Consider the following 16,520-nt stretch of genomic DNA (forward strand, 5'->3'; position numbering starts at 1 on the left):
CTTTGTGTGTTTTTTGGCAAAAGAAGTTACACGTTAGTTTGCTCAAGGCAACCTTTTGAACACTCAAACACTTGCTTTAATGGAAAGACACAAACTGAGCTCTTCAGCACAAGACTACCTGAACCTAAGTAGAAAAATCCACAAACAACCCACATTCAAAAAATTGATGTACGACAGCGGTCTAATGCATCAAACCAACAGCAACTGATCAATAAAATGTAATTGCTACAGCAGATGTTTTGTTGTTGTCAAGTCAACTATCACAGATGGATATTTGCCAAATGTCTATAGGCTTGTTGGCCAGCACTGGGAATACCTTTTTAACTTGTGTTTTGGAAGATGTAAGGCAGAACAATGATGTTTTTCCCCAATGAAGGTGGGAAGCACTGCCATATTCAGTGCTAGTCAGCACGATAAAACTGTCTCAAGGATTCATGATTCTTTGCGATATTGAGCTAACCTGTGTAAAGCTGCCATTTTTCAAAATGTAAGCATTCTCCATAGCAACTAAAACTGTAGTGGACAGAAAACTGCCAAGAAAAAAATTACATTTCAACATTATAAAGGTACACATTTTTGGATTGTGATAGAATAAATCAGCTGAAGTCAGAAAAAACAGACCCTCAGCAACTAGAGCCCTTCTGTTTGTTGACTGTGTATTGATCCTAGAATACCATTAAGCCATTTCTTTAAGTATTCCACTGCATCAGCAGCCTGAAGGTACAGTACTGAACTCTGCCCCCACTGTCCTTGTGCAGGTTCTCATTAGTTCTCCAGTCTCGTTATAGATTGTTGGTTTGCAACTTTCTTTAGTCAAGTCATGTGTAATTGACTAATAATTTTACATTTCTTACATAATATTCTTATTTTTTTCTAGTTTGAAGCTCTTCAGTCCAGTTTCTTGCTGTTACAGTATCCAAATACAGGTTGTTAATTATGTTATGAAATCATGGCAGTGTTGCCTTTGGCTGTAACGATAAGTTGGCAAGAGAAGGCAGAGAATCATTAACACAATCAACACATGCAGCATGTCATAGCCTGGCTGCGATGATCCTGCTAACAAATTTGCACTAGATTTGTCAGCGAAATGAATAACTCAGATTACGGGCTGATCTCTCATGATAAGGAATTTTATGGACACATTTCAAGTGCCGTACAGCTAAGACATCTTTTGGCAGGCTGGCGCACGGCGTGGCACGGATTTCTCATGTGTGGGGGAAGGTGTTCTGTGAAACCGGACTGCTTGGAAGGAGAGTCGAAGGCACAATTTCTCAGTCTAATTAACGCCTCAGTCACAACAGCAGCATACGTTTCCACACAAATTTCCCAGCAGCCCTTATTTTGTTTGGAGAATTGTCAATGGAGCATCACAGCATGTGTGCTTAAAGGTGTAGAATAGTCATTTCACGTTTCATTTTTGGCAATTATATAGAGTATTTGTAGTTCAAAGGCAACAGCCAACTTGTGTGTTACCATCACCACCGTGCTGCCCATGTCATAGATCAGAAGATTTCAAAATGTTTAAAGACAGACAGATATGAAACAGATATGATGTATGATAATGAAACCCTTTTTGTTTAATTGAATCATTCCAGCAACGACTCAAAACACAGCATGAAAATGTATAACAGGAGAAAACAATGTAATTTAGCTACCTATAATCAGCTTTATTTTCATGCCTAGTTAATAAAAAGAATAGAAATACATGGGGGATTTAAAGGTGATTTAAGTGACTCTGAATATGGTAAGGTTGTTGGTGTCAGATGGACTTCTCTGAGTATTTCATAAACTGTACCATGGGTGTACAGCAAACAAAACTGCAGCAACAGTGTGATACTCTCATGTCAATATGGAGCAGTATAGCTGAGGAATATTTCTAGCACATTCTTGCATACCGGTAAATGCCAAGAACAGCAGCGCCTTGCTGTACTAGCAAGGTGTACCGAATATAGTCCAGTGAGGATATTTGCCCATTTGATATATTATTCTGTAATATGTCATACATATATTGTAACACTGTGCAATACTCCACTGGATACATTGTAGTCTTTATTATTCTCTCTTGACTCATTTAACTGTTGTATCCCTCTGTGCCATTTTTAAGTTAAACAAAGTGTTCTCTGAGCAGCGCTGCATCCAAAAATGACTGTGATAGCTACACAGTAAAAAAGTGTGATCTCATACTATTTTTTAAGGCCCTCTAAAACGACTGCCGTGTGATTCACAGCAGAGTGGCATCACATCTGAACAGGAGTGAGAGAATGGATGAGCAATGTGGAAGAACACACTAAGGAGGGAGGGAGGGAGGGAGAAAGAGATTATAGGTAGTGAAAGGTTGAGCATTGCAGAGAGAGGCAAGTGGGAGAAAGGCGGAGTAGATCCTTTAGCAAGAGTGAAAGGGAATAGGAAAGAAAAGGTAGAATTGAGGGAGAAATAGGATATTTACAGTAGATGGCAGTGTATGTGGTTCATACAGAGTCCAAAGGTAAACCACAGTGAGCTACATCATAGCCTATGAATCAAATAGCAGTGGCAAGCATCAGTCAGCCCAACCCATTGCCTCTTTGTAATCTTACACTTCCTCTAGAACCCATAAACAACTGAATTCATCATGAATGTACATTTGTATAATTTCTTTGTTTTTCTTATTCTGCATTTGCATCTCACAACACAAATGCTCTTTTAAAAAAAAGTTATTTATTTTTGATAGCAGCAGCTTCCCACTCATCTGGCTCCTAAGCAGACAAGTTAGAAGGTAGTCCTTTTATTCTGCGCCCACAAATCTTACCAGATGGATGTTATCTTCTGTCCCTGTGTGCCTCTGTAGTGATTCATAGCCTTCTCTTTATGTGACTGCATTTCAGTGTGGGTAGTAGTAAATTAATATCTCTACACCTTTGCCTCTGTCTCCTCCCTCTTGCACACTGCTATTCTGTACCTCCTATATCAGTACAAGTTCAATTGGCCGGTGAATAGCTCTGTGTCCGATTAAGGCTTGCCAGCCACTGATTTTTATTGGCTGTGTAATGGTGCAGAACCTAAACATTTCTCAGGGTCGATGGGCTGTGTGTAGTACAAGCTATTAGGGAATGCAGAGGAGGCAAGTGGGTGTAGAAAGTTGGAACAGGCTGTAGATGCGAGAATGAATTGTCACCTCAGGAGGGAAATTTGAAATGTCACAAGCAAGAAATTATTTAGCTTTTGTTTATTGTTGCAGTGCGGCCTGGTCCCATCTGATTTGCATTAATAACATATACTTTACTAGGGGAACTTGGTGCAGTATGGCAAAAAAAAAAGGTGGTATTACAAAGATTAGGGCTTAGACCTGTTAGATCTTCACCACAGCAAATTGTTACGATGTAAAAAAAATGAATTAAAATGTAATGAGTAAAGTTACCTGGTCTTTTTTTTAAGTTCTAATAGTCTTATCCTGGCTGACTCCATCTTCCCCTGGCCTACCTGAACAATAGGAATCCATCAGATTTTGGGTTCAGGTGCATTGTGTCCTTACCCAGTTGCTGGCTGTCCCACTGTGAACCTCTGGTTGACAAATGTGAGTATAATCCGCTAATGTTCCTAATCCTCGGGTCACATTAAAAAATGGATGAGAAATTAATCTGTTCTCAGGTCTGTCAGGTATATTTTTTCAGTGCCAGTGCTTGTTTTCAACCAAATCCTTCTGTATGGGTCAATACGACCTAACCTACAACCAAACCAGCCAGCCAAATCCCTCAAACCAGACTCTGTCAGATGTTCTCTGTCCTTTAGTCCTTGTACCGTGAAGATTTCATTATATTGGTGATTTTTAAAGATAAAGCGACCATAGGCTTAGTGAATGAAAAGTTTGTTTTTCTGCTTCTTTTAGCAGCTTTAAAATAAATTGGTGAGGATGAAGAGACAGAGAAACCTACTTTACAGCCAGAACAAAGTGGATGCCTTCCCTCCTCCGGCAGACAGAAAGTTACAAAGTTGGTCACACTCTGCAAATGCTTTCCGGTGTCCTCCTCCACATGAACGTGAACATCCAGTGTGTTTTGTGTCAGCGTCTGCCATATCTGCCCATACCATGCTATACCATGCATATGTGCTACCGTAACCGGGCTAATTTTATTGCTTCTGGCTGAGTGGATCAAAAAGGCCTACATTCACTGTTTTTCTTCTGTTTGCTCTCCACCTTTCATGCTGTAATCTGTGCAAAAGGCAGAATTAAAGCAGCACTTCCCTGGAGCCAGCCTTCTCTTTTCAGATTGGTAAAAGAGGGGAAATTGGGAGGATGTGCTTGTTTTGGGGCAAAAGGATTGCAGGATTTACTCTCAGGTGAAAGTTCTGGATTTCAAAGGCCACGCAGATTAAGTCGCGTTGCAGGAAAAACACAGACGAGCGGGTTCTTCCTCTTCTCAGAAATGTATTTCTAGGATCTTAAAAAAGATCATTTTAAGTTTTACAAAAGACAAACCCACAAACAAATAGACACCATATAGTGTTTCTAAAGTTTTTGTTTTTGGCAATAAAATGTGAACCAATTTTCATCAAACCAACAGCTATACACAAAGAGCACGGGGTGAATTTTAGACAGTTTATTGCAGAAAATATCCTGCATTACTCCTGATATATTTGGTCATTCTATTCCCTCTTGATAACAGCCATTCAAGCCGATGCAGTGGTATTTCCTTTACTTTCATCACTCCACAGCAGGTAATGGCAGTGTAACGGTGCTGTTTGCAATCCTTCCACTGTGGTGTCTTTCATTTGGCTACATTCCTTCTCAATAACTTACTGACAGTAACTTACTCAACCCAACCGGTTGTCGACAAAGAGCAACAGTGGGAACAATCTTATGATTTTTGTGTTTTTCTTTCTATGCATCAATGCAGGGTCTATCTTACAACATAAAGAGCCTTGAGGTGACTGTTGTTATGATTTCGAGCTGTATAAATTGAGTTGAGTTGAATTGAATTGAATACAGTAGACTCATGAACAAGTGTTAACTAAACAAATGGTTCCTTCTGTAGCTGTGCCTTGTTTTATTTATTTATTGGCATTTAATGCTAGGTATTAAAGTACTAATATATAATTAGTACTAATAGAAATACTATATAAAGGAAACTATGTCGTCTTTTATGTGTAGATGTGGGCTGATGAAAATGACTTTTTTACTGTTTCCAGCTTTATTCAGAACAACGGTTCTTGACATTAGAAGATGTGTATTATGAACTTCAAATTCAGTTATTTGAGGGGTTTTTTCAGTTATTGTGTCTCTAACCTCAGTGACTTTTTTATTTCATAGCTAAAGATTTCACATGCTTCTTCCAGCACAGAAAATGTTAGCATTTTATATTCTCTATGTATGGACAATCTGTGTTTAGGTTCCAGAGCAACACAGTGTTGTCTTTTGTTATTTCAAATAAACAGCATTTGTTATTAATTGCATCTTAGATGAAGCTCTTATATATCAAGCCTCGGCTTTAGCTTTGGCTTCATCACTTGTGCCTGCAAGCCTGGGCTTGCAAACACACTCTGGTCAGAATATAACACATTCCCAATTCCTAACCAGGAAAATTACTATTTTGGTTCTTCTCAAGAGAAAGCGAAACCAGGACAACATAGATCAGTAGATCAGCTCACTGAACCACAAACTAATTTCAGACCTAGGCTTGGAGCCACACTGTCGCTAAAATATAAGCACTATACTTGCTTCTGCAAACCTGTTGCTGTGTATAATATAAAATATTTCTGAATTACAAACACATACATTATTATGATGCCATACGTACAGTATAGTAGCAACAGAATCACATCAGACTGCTGTACTCTAAAATATTACATTCATACTATTTTTCTTTCTGTAATTCCACAGGTCGCTTTTTACCATTGTTACAGTATTTTTGCTGCTTTGTATTTTGATACATTTAAAATAGTTTTATGTGTGTATATTTCATCTTCTGTTGAGCCAAGTGTGCCAAATTTCATGTCTTGTGCACTTGTTGTACACTGAATAACAATAAAAGCATGCGTGTCTGTTAACTGGAGCAGAACTCCTGTTAACATTAAAATAACTTCATAATTAAATAAAACCTCATTAGTATTTTTATTACCTGCATGTATTTCTTAGTATCACTGTAATATGTATGCCCTGTGTGGTGTTTGTTACATTATGCTTAGTTTTTTCTTTGTGCGTGTGGTTTTATTTAAACAGTAGATAATTATATTTTGTGTGAATTGTGTCTCATGAGACTGTGTGTTGTGGTAAGATTCATATTGTCCTTGTGCAACATAATTATTAACATTTGAATTAATTAGTTATATTGCTTTTCTGAACAAATCACAATATGAGTCCCAAGATTTAAATCTTAGAGTCCTTATATTAAAAAAAATAAACATTTACTATAAGAATGATTTTTTTCTTTTTTCTGTGGTATGATACATTAATGTAAAATATAAATGCAAAAATAATTCTCCCAGCTACATTAAAAAGCAGATGTTTCTGAAGTGGAGATTCTTATAGTCTTTATTGATTTTTTTTTATGTTTTCACCACATTTATCAAAATCTGCAGGTTATTAAAGAATATCTTACATCTCTGATATCTGTGCATGTGCAGCACATGGTTTATTTTTATCAAGAAGCAAGGTGGCAGAGTTATGATGAAGAGGCCCACAATGCTCATAATAAATCCCTTTGTTTATGAGATGAGAGCCTTCCTCTCCCACAGTATACAGCCTAGGGAGAAGACCTTCCCTTTAATATAAGGGTGATTCTTTGTCTGTGACTCACATTAAAGAGGGAAATGGGACTCTAAAAACCCCTGCCTTCAACCTGTGCATCTGCAATCACATGAAATTAGAGGTGTTCCCACAGTGTTTTGACTTAGAGTTTTAAAAATAGCTCGCATATGCCCTTATTTTGTTCTACTGCAGTTGTCGGGGTGGCTGAGGCCAGCAGATAAATGCATATATCGTTGAGATTACTTGGTCTCCATATGCAGTGCACCTATATTGTCTCAGATGTTTAATCTCCCACAAGATATATGTCATGTGCATTTGTCAGATCACCGGGCAAACACTCTCTATGTGACTGGTAGCCTGGCTGCCATGACCACAAAAATGCAGACAACACATGCGCAACGTAATCTCCGCTGAGACCTGCAACATTCATATGATGTAAATGCAAAACAGCATGCGTAATTGCATTCCAACATACCCCAATAATTTTGCTCTATGGCTAGATTTTGAAACCAGGTAAAGTATTGCAAGAAATTAAATAAAACAATAGCATCCCATTCCTTTGTTTGTTTCTGGAGATACTTTAACTTATATTTTTTTATACTTTAACTTTTCATTTGATTTGATTTTTTTTGTGGCAAAATTAAATGCAAAAAGAGAGAGCGATACAAATGCACACAGCTGTAAACTGCACTTTGCTGAGTTAAAGTGGCAAACAGCTCTTCTTTCTTTTCATTTCTTCTCTTTTTTCATTTTTTTAACTTCAGGATTTAGAAAGAAATCTTTAGTCCCTGCTGAGATGGAGATGGATGTGTGGCTGCCCTTCCTCTTTGATTACACCCAGCTTTGCAGAGTCATCCTAGATGAGAAGGGACCAGCCTTTTCCCAGATCACCTGCAACGGTGAGCTGCAAAAATTCGTCTGTAACTGTATGTGCCCACCCCCCACCCCCTTTCCCATCTTTGTTTTCACTCTGACCTTCAGAAGATGCACACAAAGGCTCCCCTCAGCTCAGGCTGCTTGCTTTCCTTAAATAAGAGGAGAAGGGATGAGCAGAGAAAGGGCAGCTCTTTCAGCATTCAGAATAATGATCAGCTTTTCTCATCCCTGAATATTACAAGTAAATTCTCACAACAGTTTGCTCAGTAATATATCACCCAAACACTCTGTCAGAGCTGAGGCCAGTGTCTGATTTGATGCATGTCATATAGACTAAAAGTTCCCCCAGGCCACTTCTTTATGTAGCATAAGTATTGATGCGCCTCGTGGAAGCAGCATCAGTGTTGCAACACATTGCAGATTGGTGAGATCCTGCACAAGGTGTGTCCTGCGGTAGGTTTTTCTTTTCCTTTTTTTCCTCCTTTTTTTTTAACTAAGTGGGTGTGGCTTAATTCTTCACTGCACCAAGGCAAAACTTCCACTGGATATCTGTGTGATAGGTCAGCTCCAAACAAGCTCCAGCAGCGGACACAAAGTACTGCACCTCACACATTTCTGGTGTACATTAATCCCACTTTTATTTTCCACAGAAAAAAAAAGATGTTAGTTTTTTTCTGATCTGTTTCGGTTACATTTTAAAACCATTCTATGAAAAAACTGTAGCACCAGAGCAGATTTCTATTGCCCGTTCTTTGATAAAAATTTCAATTTTGTGCTATTTTTCAGTTTTTATCAGCTCGGTTTGGGGAGAGACATTTCTTGTATATAAAAAAAGAGTAGCACTTCATTTCTTCTTCCAGTCATTTGCAAAATAAAACAGATAAAATTTTATATCTCTTTTCTTTTTCGTTTAAATCACAACAAATACATTTAAAGCAAATAAGAAATTAGGCGGTATTTAGCATAATCCAAGCAGGGAATCGGCTTTCATGATGATTATTATATATTTATATATTCATATGTATACATATCTATATATATATATATTATGTCTATATACAAGTATGGCACTTGATTACACAAAAGCAAGAAAACACTTCACAAATAAAAGCAGTGGGCGCTTTGGTGTGTCATAAATTAAGGAAATCACAGACGTTAGCGTTTTGCAGCAAATTCACCAGATACTGTTTTGCAAGTTAGCTATTAAGCAGTGGAATGGATACATGTGTTAAGGTCAGTGGTGCAACACAGGCAACAAAAAAACATGAAGTAAGCTTTATGTGTTTTATCTACGCTGAACCATAGTCAGTAAGGATTTATATATCTATATTTATATATAAATCTGGGTGGTTGATTTTTTTTCCTTTGTATGGTGCCATTTAATTAGGTTGGTGCCAAAAACAAAACAGGTTGAAAGAAAATGTCTTAAAAACACCGTCAGGTCAGTAGCACATTTGGATAAGGTCAGGCTCTCAAGTGTTCACCTCTTAGTGCAATTATTTTTGCATTTACTCTCTTCAAGTACAGCAGAACAGCCCCAGAGTAAATATGTGAACACGTTAACATGGTCTCCGTTTACCATCCTACAGAGTATAAACGTTACTAAAAAGTTGCATCAGTGCAAGAATAAATAAGTAAACAAACGTGTAATCCACGCTTGCCATGAAGTCTGTCAAAGACCAACAAATTAAAAAAAAAATTGCCCACTCTTTAAGTCATGACACGAATTCGGCGTGCACAGCTGTCCATCATGTCCATCATGGTTTTTGTTTTTTGTTTTTTACATGTTTTTTTCCACGTGTGTTACACATAAGCTGAGTCACTGGATTGAGTGCGGCCAAAATTAGGCACACTCATCCTTGGCAAGTCCTTATTTCTGATTTCATAAATGGACTTTCGCCGAGCCTGCACGCCTCGCACGGCCGTTTTGATTTTCCGCCAGCCCAAGTGATTGAGTTCTGCCAGGTTCAACACCACACAAAACCCACTGACAGCGAACATGAAGACCAGGAACACCGTCTTCTCCGTGGGTCTGGAGACGTAGCACTCGACATCTTTTATGCAGGGGTAGCGATCACATTCATACACCGAGGGGACGTTGAATCCATACAAGAAATACTGACCCACCAAAAAGCCTATTTCCAGCGCGTTTCTGAAAACCACCTGGATGATGTAAAACCTGGAGATGCCCTCTTGCCTCCTCATTTTGGACTTTGTAGTTCTCATGGCCGAATTGGGGATCTCTTTGACTTCTAAACAGTCTGGCTCGGCTTCTTTGGTGGAGTTCTCTGTGTTCTGAAGTACTCCATTAACAATGGTGTTCTTTATCTTTTTGCTCTCGTCTCGTTTAAGCGAATCTTGATCCTTATCTAGTGTCAGATAGACTGTTGAGTAGCGCCGCTCCTTCTGCTTGGCCGACTGATGCACCGAGTATGTGATAAAGCAAAGGCTCGGAGTGCACACCATGATGATTTGAAAAACCCAATATCTAATGTGTGAAATGGGGAATGCCTTGTCGTAGCATGCCTGGTTGCAACCCGGTTGCAAGGTGTTACAAACAAACATGGTCTGCTCGTCATCATAGACAGTCTCTCCAACTATCGCTACGATTAGAATCCGGAAGATGACCACCACTGTTAGTAGGATCCTAAAAAGCAAGCAAACAACAATGTGAAAATACGTGTAAATATGTACGGTTACTGTAAGCGTGGTTCAGTTGTGCGCTGCCTCGGTGGCTGATGCGCTTGGAGTCAAAATCTGGCGTGTTGGTGTAGGGAGCTGTCCAGTGATGGAACAGGACGCTCTTTGACGTGTTATGTGCTTCTAACAGCGTTATTCTCTCATGGATAATGTCACGTCTGTATATAGAGCGTGTGTTTTATGATTTAATGGGAATGACATGTAGGAATCGGTGTTGCCGTTACTGTACCTGTGTGTGCTTTGTTAATGGAAGGAGGTGATAACGCCGACTCTCGTTCAATCTTTGTCTGCCACCCATGAGTGCACAACCACCACTCAAACTCACCACCAAACATCAAATGGATAAATGGATGAATGAACACATGAAACGACACATGGATTTTAGTTAAGGCTTTCAACTTCGCAGCACCATCCCAGGTTCTGAAGAGACAGCTGTTAACTGATCTACTCAGCTGTCTCGCTTAGGAGGAGGACGACGACGACAAAAAAAAAGGATATCTGTGGAACAAGACAGAAAAATCCACAACACAGACACGAAGACTGGGCACCATGCTACAGAAGATCCTGGAGGTAAAAGACAAAAACGGGGGACTGGGAACCATGCTAAAGACGATCCTGGAGGCTGCTGCGTTTCTTCGGTTGATCTTGGTTTTTGTTGGTCATCTTACCTTCCGATCATAGTAGAGTGCTGCTGGACAGCAGCCTCCAGGAGCCTCTCTAGTATAGTCCATTCCCCCATTTCTGAGCATCCGGAGGAGACGAGAGCGCAACGGCACTGTGTTCAAATCCCTCCAAAAAGAAAGGGTTTTATTTCCCGTCCGGCTTCTTTCTGTCTATTGCTGTTGTCAGTCTCCACAAGGCTCAATTTTAGCTAAAAAAAAATGCATCCGTCACGGGATGCTGCTACCGTCCTCGTCTCTCTCTTTCTCTCTGCGCGCTATCTGGTTGGTTATGCGCTGAGCGCGCAGCGCCAGTCCTGCTGTGTGTGCCGAGCGCTCCCACAACGTTGCCACACTTTTCCTTGTCATGAGAGTCTGAAGGGCTGATTACTATAAGCCCTCCTATTTTCGATCTTCAGATCAGTTTGATGTGCTGCGCGCTGCGTCTGGATGGAGGGAGGTTGGATTTAATGTCTTGCCAGCGTTAATCCGCCTTTAAGTAGTCTTCCCCCTCCCTCCCACGCGTCACGTACGTGCAGACAGGTCGGTGGAGAGCAGCCAGAAGTATCAGGGTTTCTGATTTCCAGGTACTTAGTTTGGGACATAACGTGCACCGTCCAGTGGACTCTGCTGTAGACTAGGGTGTCCAGAGTGCTAGAATCAAAGGTTTATACATTTTTGCATAGCTTGCTTGAATCAAACCGGTACACTGTATTGTTACTTAACAAATTGAGGTACAAAACTGCACGTGCAGCCACATACAGCAACATCTATATTTTCTGGACAGTGCTTGTGGGGGCACCGTGTTCTGAGAACAAGGTCAAGGGGACTTTTCTGGGATTTTTTTGTTTTTGTTTTTTGTTTTTTTGTTTTAGTTTATAGATAAACACACTTACAGGCAGGCTGCGTCTACCTAGTGTTTCACATTGCATCAGTTTTAACAAAATCTATTGTTTTATCTGCGGTTCTAGGTTATATCTGAAACACAAAGCGAATGCAGCTTTATGGGCTAAGTGGAGGCAGTATTTCTTTCTTGGAGCAGACAGCTTTACATACCCGGAGGATTCCTCCCCATGTCGCCGTCATCTTTGCCCGGTTGGTAGCTGTTGTTTCCACCTCGGGCAAAGATGATGCTCTGGATACAGTGACAGAGTGAAAGTACCATCCGAGCTGCTAATCGCTTTACAAGGCAGCCTGCCTGTCTGCCTGCCTCTCTCTGTTTGTGTGGAAGTTTAAAAATAGAAGCAAAATATGTGACCCCGCCCTGTATAACGCTCCGAGGCTTCAACCTATGGCACAGCACTGTGTACTCATGCTAATATTAGACTATTGTGTGGTTTATAGAACATGTTAAGTCAAAGCGCCCCCCCCAAAAAAAATGTATATGTATATATACATATACATATATAGGAGCTTTATTACACAGACCTCTTTATATTAAAATTATAGCTGGTTTCAAACACTTTGTGTCCCCATATATCTGCATTTCTTAACCTCGGAGACGTGGTTTTCTGGTCACGTGACGGTGGCGTTTTCACTAAATGAAACTTTGCTAGGTTAATTTCTCATGAGGTGGCTTATCCTCTCCGCTCACTGTAATCTTTTCTAATTCAAATCTTTAATAACCTTTACTCATCCGTCACGTGATGAAAGGGCAAAGCTTTGGCGCTTAAGAGAGAAGGAAAGAAAGGGGCTGGGCAGGCTGTTTGTTTATTAATAAACTTGTACATCTTCACATAAAATTGCACTTGTGTAAACAAAAAACATTAACAGCAACGCGCGAATTGCTGCTTTTAGTCGTAACTTCGGCTGTAATAAAGGGTGAGGTAATAAAGGGTGAGTGCAATGCGGAGGTGGGCAGGTGGACTCTTAGAAGCACTTCCTGTGGACAATGGAGGGTCCAGCCTCGTCGTACTCCTGCTTGCTGATCCACATCTGCTGGAAGGTGGACAGCGAGGCGAGGATGGAGCCGCCGATCCACACAGAGTATTTCCTCTCAGGGGGGGCGATGATCTAAACACAAGCACGTTTGTCAACTTGGGAAAATTACAAATAAATGTGTTATTCAACAGTGTGTTAAGTTACCTTAATCTTCATGGTGCTGGGGGCGAGAGCTGTGATTTCCTTCTGCATGCGGTCAGCGATACCCGGATACATGGTGGTGCCGCCGGACATAACGTTGTTAGCGTACAGGTCTTTACGGATGTCAATGTCGCACTTCATGATGCTGTTGTATGTGGTTTCGTGAATGCCAGCGGATTCCATTCCTTGGTAAACACACAGAACAAGTGAGTGGGTTTTTACCTCGTGCAGCAAAGTACACATCTGACAGCGCGGTCAGCTGCCACAACAGGTGCTGAAAGGGACAGCTCCGCCAACAGCTGATGTTTGCGGAGCTAAGGTCAATGTGAAGTGGAAGGCACTGCTTTAGACAACTGATATGCATTTAACGGTAATAAGGTGGTAAATCGGTGATGGATATATCTGAAGCTCCACTTGGTTGCCATAGTTAGTCAAAAATGTGAGAAATAGACGTGTATATGCTTAGAAAACAATTCATGTACAAATGTGGGGTAGTATTCTATGAATAGGCGTAAGGAATAATTAACAGTTATAAGCAAGCATTAAATATTGAGAGCCATATTAAAACCCAGATATTAGACTGATTCTTTGACTGACAGCTACCCCTCCTGCTTCACGATTGGTTCACATTAATATTGTAACAAGTTCCAGCAATGGAAGGAATTGAGCTGATCGAAACGTTCCTTACACCAGAAGAAAGTGAGTTTAACAGTCTGTACATTGCAGTGAAGGTCAGACTATACGTGAATGACTATTGCAGGGACTTACAGTTAATTCAGCGCGACATTTCAACAGTGTCACTGCAATTAAATTAGTGCTTAGATGTTGTGTTCGTTTTTACGCACCAATGAATGAGGGTTGGAAGAGGGTTTCCGGGCAGCGGAAACGCTCATTGCCGATGGTGATGACCTGGCCGTCGGGCAACTCGTAGCTCTTTTCTAGAGAAGAGGATGAGGCGGCGGTGGCCATCTCGTTTTCAAAGTCCAGAGCCACGTAGCACAGCTTCTCCTTGATGTCACGAACAATCTCGCGTTCAGCTGACGGAGATAGACAGGCGCGTTGTAGTCAGAAAAAATGTACTTTGGACACAAGATAAATATCTCCTCTGATACCGTGTTATAATAATTCTTTGTATCTTTATACCCGTGTTGATTGTTGAAATAAAACAAAATAAAAGTAAAGTAAAAGTAAATGATGTTTGAGTGATGTTTTAGTGCTTTACAGGTCGCCCGTGTTTGAAATTTGTGACTAAAGCTTTACACTCACCGGTTGTGACAAAAGAATAACCACGCTCCGTCAGGATCTTCATGAGGTAATCTGTGAGGTCACGGCCGGCCAAGTCTAAGCGCATGATGGCGTGGGGAAGAGCGTACCCTTCATAGATGGGGACATTGTGGGTCACACCATCACCGGAGTCAAGGACAATACCTAGAGCCAACAGAGAATATGTAAACATTTAATGTACCTTTTTTTAATCTACTCAAATGCTGCACAGCACCTGTCGGAGGTCTGTGTCATACCTGTGGTACGCCCAGAAGCGTACAAGGACAGCACTGCCTGGATGGCCACATACATTGCGGGGACATTGAAAGTCTCAAACATGATCTGTGTCATCTTTTCTCTGTTGGCCTTTGGGTTGAGGGGGGCTTCTGTCAATAGAGTGGGGTGCTCCTCTGGGGCCACGCGCAGCTCGTTGTAAAAGCTGTGGTGCCAGATTTTCTCCATGTCGTCCCAGTTGGTGATGATGCCGTGTTCGATGGGATACTTTAGTGTCAGGATTCCTCTTTTGCTCTGGGCCTCGTCCCCGACGTAGGAGTCCTTCTGGCCCATACCAACCATGACGCCCTGAAAACATCAGGAATCGGTGAAGTGATGTAGTGAAGGATTTACTGATGATTAGAACAAAACATGGCTGGTGGGTTTCCTCCAGCGTAAACAATAGATGCGTGCGTAATTACGCACAACTCTGCTTATCCTTGCAAAGCCTGAGATTATTTTTGATTAAGTATAAATCATGCATACACGTCTCTACAGTGCCACTGTTGTGTTTATGAACAGTTTAAATTACCTGGTGACGTGGGCGACCAACAATGGAAGGGAACACCGCGCGTGGTGCGTCATCTCCGGCGAAACCCGCCTTCACCAGTCCAGAACCGTTATCACACACCAGGGCTGTAGTCTCCTCGTCGTCACACATGGCGGCAGGTCTGCAACAGACAGGCGGGTGCGCGCACGAGCACAATTAGTTCCGATAACAGTTGTCCTGTTCTTTTTGTTTTGTTGTGGGGTTTTTTGTTGTTGTTGTTTTGTTTGTTTGTTTGTTTGTTTGTTTTTTGATTGGGGGATTAAAGAGGTTCCCTTCTCTTTATAGGTTCAGCGCAAACAGCACACATAAGATCGTTTTTGGTGGATCCTGAAGCCAGAAACTGGTTATGGATAATACTAAATTAGTTTTATGTAATATATCACATAACAAACTACATATTTCACGAATTTGAGAGTTGTTTATTCAGATATTTAAGTCACTAACACTAGCGCTGTGTAGCGTAAAAGCGTTGTTAGGACTTTGCATCAGTTGTAATCCACAAAAGAAGTTGATGATCCACATGTCGCTTTTGATGAAATGATCGGTTTAATTTAGATAATGATTCTTGTAAGTAAAAGATGGAGGTCATTGCCGTTTGCATTAAAGTCCTGGATCGATCCTAGTGTAATAAATCCAGTGTTTGTCATTTTTTCACTCCCGTTTGATCAGCTGTGAGTACTCACCAGATCAGCACCAGAGGCCGACTCTTGAGTGTGTAAACCAGGGGTGCTGAAATGTCATGCCCCGCCAGTTTATACTCTGACAGTGTCCACGAGAAGGGGCCAACCAGTGCGACCCCTTCTCCATATTTGGTAGCCCACTGCCCCATTGACAACAGCTTCTCCATGAAAGGCATGACAAGTAGAGGGATATCCCCATCTGTGCCTGCTCCCCATTTATGGACGACAGGGATGCGGACAAAGAGACAATGAGAGGCTTTCTTTTGATCCCTCTCGATAAATCACTGTAGGATTATTTAGAAACATCGCCGTGTCTGGAAAAGTTCTAATCTAGTCACACATTTCTATCTTACAGAATTGTTTGAACCCAGCCAAACTAAGTAAATTCCTACATTTAAACATGGGTTACACTTTCCTGTATAATCATTGTTTACACAATTCTGTCCATATAAGTACTGAAAGGTGTAATATTGGTCAATATATGCACAGCTTTTTTTTTCTTTTTTCATTTTTGCTATTGTAATATATTTGCTTGTAGATTTAAAGGACACAGCCTGTGCCAAGTGTAGAGACCACTTGTGCCACAAACCTGGTGTGAGCAGCTCTTTGACTTTTTAGAAGCTTCAAACCTCTCGTGTTGGTTTTGTGTTAAACAAAGCATCTTCCTGAAGAAATAGTCTCATTCTGGTGCAGCGACTATGTATATGTTTAAC

General features: G+C 40.8%; 2 protein-coding genes across 2 annotated transcripts; both read right to left on the reverse strand.

Moving 5' to 3' along the window:
* Positions 1 to 8,486: 8,486 nt before the first annotated feature.
* Positions 8,487 to 11,450, reverse strand: gjd2b (gap junction protein delta 2b). The gene is made up of 2 exons (XM_026151724.1): positions 10,969 to 11,450; positions 8,487 to 10,247 (listed from the first exon to the last, which is right to left on the reverse strand). Exons 1-2 carry the CDS (start codon positions 11,037 to 11,039, stop codon positions 9,404 to 9,406), a joined length of 915 nt encoding a protein of 304 aa, XP_026007509.1. The 5' UTR covers positions 11,040 to 11,450; the 3' UTR covers positions 8,487 to 9,403.
* Positions 11,451 to 12,653: 1,203 nt separating this feature from the next.
* Positions 12,654 to 15,891, reverse strand: LOC113011891 (actin alpha cardiac muscle 1). The gene is made up of 7 exons (XM_026151723.1): positions 15,811 to 15,891; positions 15,110 to 15,248; positions 14,562 to 14,886; positions 14,308 to 14,469; positions 13,887 to 14,078; positions 13,045 to 13,226; positions 12,654 to 12,972 (listed from the first exon to the last, which is right to left on the reverse strand). The coding sequence occupies exons 2-7, from the start codon at positions 15,236 to 15,238 to the stop codon at positions 12,829 to 12,831; spliced, it is 1,134 nt and encodes a 377-aa protein (XP_026007508.1). The 5' UTR covers positions 15,239 to 15,248; positions 15,811 to 15,891; the 3' UTR covers positions 12,654 to 12,828.
* Positions 15,892 to 16,520: the final 629 nt, after the last annotated feature.

Source organism: Astatotilapia calliptera, chromosome 19, assembly GCF_900246225.1.
Source record: "Astatotilapia calliptera chromosome 19, fAstCal1.2, whole genome shotgun sequence".
NCBI classification, from domain to species: Eukaryota; Metazoa; Chordata; class Actinopteri; order Cichliformes; family Cichlidae; genus Astatotilapia; species Astatotilapia calliptera.

Coding starts and splice junctions, on each gene's coding strand:
- LOC113011891 (XM_026151723.1), bottom strand. CDS start 15,238: ATGTGTGACGACGAGGAGACTACAGCCCTGGTGTGTGATAACGGTTCT. Junction 14,887..15,109: donor TTGGTCGCCCACGTCACCAG/GTAATTTAAACT, acceptor TGATGTTTTCAG/GGCGTCATGGTTGGTATGGG. Junction 14,470..14,561: donor CGCTTCTGGGCGTACCACAG/GTATGACACAGA, acceptor TGTTGGCTCTAG/GTATTGTCCTTGACTCCGGT.
- gjd2b (XM_026151724.1), bottom strand. CDS start 11,039: ATGGGGGAATGGACTATACTAGAGAGGCTCCTGGAGGCTGCTGTCCAG. Junction 10,248..10,968: donor CACTCTACTATGATCGGAAG/GTAAGATGACCA, acceptor CTTGCTTTTTAG/GATCCTACTAACAGTGGTGG.